This window comes from Mus caroli, chromosome 17, assembly GCF_900094665.2.
Source record: "Mus caroli chromosome 17, CAROLI_EIJ_v1.1, whole genome shotgun sequence".
Taxonomy (NCBI): domain Eukaryota; kingdom Metazoa; phylum Chordata; class Mammalia; order Rodentia; family Muridae; genus Mus; species Mus caroli.
The window spans coordinates 28,223,251-28,228,460 of record NC_034586.1 but is presented as its reverse complement, the minus strand read 5'-3'; the positions used below and the strand labels follow the sequence as shown (position 1 = coordinate 28,228,460).

The 5,210-nt window shown below is 46.1% G+C and overlaps 1 protein-coding gene across 3 annotated transcripts in view; it reads left to right on the top strand.

Moving 5' to 3' along the window:
* The first annotated feature begins 595 nt into the window (after positions 1–595).
* Akap8l (A-kinase anchoring protein 8 like) overlaps positions 596–5,210 on the top strand; it is a 32,860-nt gene continuing 28,245 nt past the window's right edge. For all 3 annotated transcript variants that reach the window (XM_029470954.1, XM_021186101.2, XM_021186100.2), the window contains exon 1: positions 596–701. In XM_029470954.1, the coding sequence (XP_029326814.1) occupies positions 689–701 (13 nt within the window). In that variant the 5' untranslated portion in view covers positions 596–688. The remainder of the gene's footprint in view (positions 702–5,210) is intronic.

Genomic DNA, 5,210 nt, shown 5'->3' with positions numbered 1-5,210 from the left:
ACTATTTACTTTGTGAAACTGGCCCTAATTCTTTCCCCCTCCTTGAGACGGGGACTCACTGGAACCCAGAGTGGCTTAGAATTCATATGGTATAATCTGACCTCAAACTCGAGTCATTCTGTCTCAGGCTCCTGTATTCTGGGGTTACAGAAGTCAGCTACCACACATGGCCTGCTTCATTTGTTTTAACGTTATCTCACATAACGTTTTTCAGGACCTTGTTTAGCAGTTAGATAATAATTATCTCCTTTCAACATGGCTTTACCATTCTTGACTTGCATTTCAGTGGCGGGGCGCAAGACGGTCGCCTCTGCTCCCGCTGGCAAGTGTCTCGCTCGCACACACCAGGCCAGCACACGCGTGGGCTCGGACCTCTAGGTTGCATGCAGCTCCGCCCCTTCGAACCTTTCCATCTTCTCCCCTTGGCCTATTGGCGCAGGTTTTTGTCAACAGGGGGCGGAGAGTAAGGCGGGGCCATCGGGGGTTGGCAGTATCTCCAACCACTGTCGCGAAGAGGTGTAAAAATAGACAGGTAGCTAAACCAATAGGCGTGAAGTCCGAGGTTTGCAGAAGCCAATGAGATAAGGAGGCGGGGCTGGAGCGTGTGTGGAAGGACCCCAGGGATTGTTGTGGCGTCAGACGCACAGAGTAGCGGTCTGTGTCCACGGCTCGGGTGTTCTCTGCGGCCATGAGCTACACAGGTAGGCCCAACAAGGTGAAGGCAGCGCTCTGGGCCGGGGCGTCAGGACGGGCTGAGTCATGCCAGGATCTCCTCTTGTAGTGTCGTGGTCATTGCCCTCTGTGGTCACAAAATGGCGTCTTAGGCTCTTCCCTTCGGGGTCGCATCCCTCAAGCTTCGGCTCTCACTGACCTCAGCCGGGCATCTTGGACTCTCCTGGCTACTCAAGGATTTGCTTGTGTCTTCTGTGACCGTAGGTCTTGGGCCTCAACGTTAGGTTCAGGCTTCCAGCACCTCCGTTCGTCATTCCCTGGCTAGTGCCCCACGGACACCCACGTCTAAACGTCGCTTCTCAGGCCTGAGCTTCTGAGATCAGTCCGTTGGGGCGGCTGCTGTCGCCATTGCCTCCCTTGAGCAGTTTCTGTGCAAAACGTCGCAGATCCTTACTCATGGCACTCCCCCGACTTCATCTGGTATAAAGCGGGGAAAAGAGCCAGCCTCCCCTACCTCACTCCCCCAAGGGGCGGTGAGAATCTGTAAATATATATGAAGGCTCTGAACCGTTGCAGGGAGCTTTAGGGAGCAAGCTTGAACCTTGGTGAAGAATAACTACTTTCCACTCAACTTACCGAATCGGGTGCTGAATAGACACTATGAATGCTGACAAGAATTTCTTAAGCAGCTTATAGGCGAGGACAGACAAAATACAATAAATATATTGTATTTGGGGTCTTGGGTATCCTGAAGAGATTCAGCCATTATTACATGGAGAGCTTTGAAGCCTCTGGGAAGGGTGAGGTTTAAGGAGAGATGTAAGCAAAATAGGAGAGAGTAAAGATAGCTGTCGCTGTAAAACATCCAGAGCTGGAACCGCCTACCTACTTAGATCAGTGATATTTGAGCAAAGAGGAAGGTGGGTGAGGAGCATGGTGAGGGGTGTGGAATATGCTTGAGTGACTGTAGAATCATTCTTGAGGGAGTTGCCAAGGCTCCCTGGGTTTGCCAATGAAACTTATCAGTCAGTGCCATAGACAGTGCCTCCCACTTTACTGGAGGTATTTCAGGCTTGAACTTAAGTGGTTGCTGGGTAACCCACATTCTGTTTAGAATGTTTAAGGCTTTCAATGGAACCTGAGCCTTATGCCAGTCCTCCTAAGCCCCTGGGTCAAATGCTTGCCAAGAACCGTGGGATTTCTAACAACCATCCTCTAGGCCAGTGGTTCTCAATCAGGGTGATTTTGTCTGCCTCACACCTCCCAGGGGTACATTTGGCAATATCTGGAGTCCTGTTTTGTCTTATCTATATAATGTGTGTATGGGTGGTGGTGGGGGGGGGAATGGTATGCAGTGCTACTGACATCTAGTGGACAAAGGGTAGGACTGCAACTCTGCAGCCTGAAGCGCATAGTATGGCTTCCACCACAACATATTTTACTTTATTTACATGTATCTGTCTGCATCTACATGTATGTGTTTGTGTGAGTGTGTCAGCCATGTATGAAGGTGCCCCGGACCAGAAGAGAACATGGGTCCCTTGAAACTGGAGTTAACAAACGGATGGTTGTGAATGAGCCGCCTGACATGGGTTCTAGGATCTGACTCTCATCCTCACAATTGAACAGCCTATATCCAGCCCTTCAGTGTTTTTTTTTTTTTTTAAATAAATTTGTTTATTTAATTTTGTTCATATGAGTGTTTTTCCTGAATGTGTGTGTCTGCACTGCCATGTGAGCGCCTGTAACTCTATAAAACTAGGGGTAAAGATGATTGTGAGCCACCCCCATGGCTTCTGGGATTGGATCCTGGCCCACTGGAAGAGCAGTACTCTTGACCACTGAACCATCTCTCCAGTTGCACCTCCCACCTCAGTGTTTTTATAGACAGCTATTAAATCATTAGTACTTAAAATTTAAGCATCTTGGGAAGGCCCTGGACCCCCAGGGGTGGGGAAAATCTAATTGGACACAATCTCTTTAGGAAGGATGGCAAAGACTTGGTCCCTATATTTGTATTTTCTCCTTCCCCAAGACCTGGGCTCAGTTCCTTTCATTGGAAAGTAAAGCTGAAGTTGAGTCCACAGCTTTCTTTTTTGGAGTCCTTGTAACTGGATGTATTTGCAATTCTACCCTGAAGAAGTATGGTCTCTTCACCTGGGGTCAGGGTGGTACCCTGTAACTGAATACACTAGGGACAGCTTAGTGATGTAGTGTTGGCCTAGCTTGCCAAGGCCTTGAAATCAACTCAAGGACCTCAAAGCAGAAACTGTATTGATTTGCACCACATACATAAACGGTATTCATTCTCCCGGGTCCCTGTCGCCTCGGTGTAAAATTGTTCATGTTTGCAGAGGGCACTTGCTCTGCTTATGAACTGCTATGGTTGGAAGCCTTGAGATACTCAGCCTCCTTCCCAGTTCTGAGAGTCCTCGATTTGTAGTATTTTTTTGGACTTAAAAAGTACTGACTTTTCAAAGAACTTTGGACAGGGAACAGGGTCTTGCCATACTGGCCTTGATGAGGATGAACTGAGACCTGCAGCTAAAGCACCCAGCAGGGAAGCATTTATTCAGTTTGTAAAATTGACTATGGTTGCTGTGGTTTTGTGTGTGTTTCAGGGGTGTCTCACCCTGTTTCAGCACCTTGAACCCATGGCAGAACTTGTGCCTCAGCCTCATGAGTGCTGGCATGTAGGCTGTAACCTTCCACTGAGCAGCAGTATGGGAATCTGTACCCACATGATTGGTATTTGATATGCTTCGGTTGTAACTTATTTTTGTTGGAAATGCTGTCATTAATTTTTGAGTCAAGGGCTTAGTGTTTTTAATCATTTCAGCACTAAGTGAAACGAGGTACAAGATACATATGTTAGACAAGGCCTTCCTAAAACTCACAATCCTCCTGCTTCTGCCTTCCCAGAGAATAGGATTAAAGGTGTACTGTGTCTAGCTTCATAGTGACCACTGCACAATGAGTGTCCCTTATCTAAATGCTTCAGACCAAAAGGACTTTGAGATATTTTTGGATTTTGGACTACCCCTAGTGATGTCTTGGGTCAGACCCAAGACTAAACAGTAAATCATTTACATTTCATATGCATCCTGTATACATAGCCTGAAGGTTTTTATTTTGACTTGTTTTTGTTTTTTTGTTTGTTTGTTTTTTGTTTGTTTTTGAGACTGGGTTTTTCTGTGTAGCCCTGGCTGTCCTGGAACTCACTCTGTAGACCTGGCTGGCCTCGAACTCAGAAATCCGCCTGCCTCTGCGTCCCAAGTGCTGGGATTAAAGGTGTGCGCCACCACTGTCTGGCTGGTTGGTTTTGTTTTGAAACAGGATCTTACTATGTAGTCCTGGCTGGCTTTGAACTCACAAAAAGATCCCCTAACCTCTGCCTCCCGAGTGCTGGGATTACATGTGTGCACCATCGTGCCCAGTTGCCTGATAGTAATTTATATAAAATAAATTATGTAATTTTGTTTACTTGCATTTGGATTGCAACCTGTCACATAGGGAAAGTCAGGTCCGGTGTGGTATATTCCTCTGTAGCCTCAAGTTGGTAATTAGAAAGGTTTAGACCTCGGTGCCAAGTGTGGCTGTCCTATAATCCCAGCATTCTGGAGGCTGAGGATAGAGAGCGATGATTTCAAGATCAGCCCAAAGCACATACAGAGATCTTGTCTTTAAAAACAAAAAACAAAGCTGGGCGTGGTGGCGCACGCCTTTAATCCCAGCACACGGGAGGCAGAGGCAGGCGGATTTCTGAGTTCAAGGCCAGCCTGGTCTGTAGAGTGAGTTCCAGGACAGCCAGGGCTATACAGAGAAGCCCTGTCTCAAAAACACCAAAACACACACACACACACACACACACACACACAAATTTGGGGCCTAGAGATGGCTCAGTGATTAAGAGCACTCTTGCCAAGGACCTGGGTTTCATTCCTAGCACCCACATGACACATCACAATCCTCTATAGCTCTGGTCCCAAAGGATTCAATGCTTTCTGGCCTCCACAGGTACCAGCACACTTGTGGGATTCAGGCCAAACACCCATACATAAAATAAATAAACTATACGAAACAGAAAGTTTTGCTTTTTAAGTAAGGCTTTAAAATTTTAGGTTAGGGGCTGGGAAGATGGCTCAGCAGTTAAGAGCACTGGCTATTCTTCCAGAGGGCCCAGGTTCAATTCCAAGTATCCACATGACAGTTCACAATGGTCTGTGACTCCTGTTCCAAGGGACATACACCATCATACAGAAATACATGCAGGGAAAGCACCAGATAAATATAAATAATTTTTTTATAAAGAGAATTTAGGCACATATCTTTTATTTAAAGAGAGAAAGAGAGAATTTAGGTACATGCTTTTTTTTTTTTTCTTTTTTAAAGAATTTCACATTTTTATTTATTTATTTATTTATTTATTTATTATATGTAAGTACACTGTAGTGTGTCTTCAGACACTCCAGAAGACAGCATCAGATTTTTGTTATGGATGGTTGTGAGCCACCATGTGGTTGCTGGGATTTGAACTC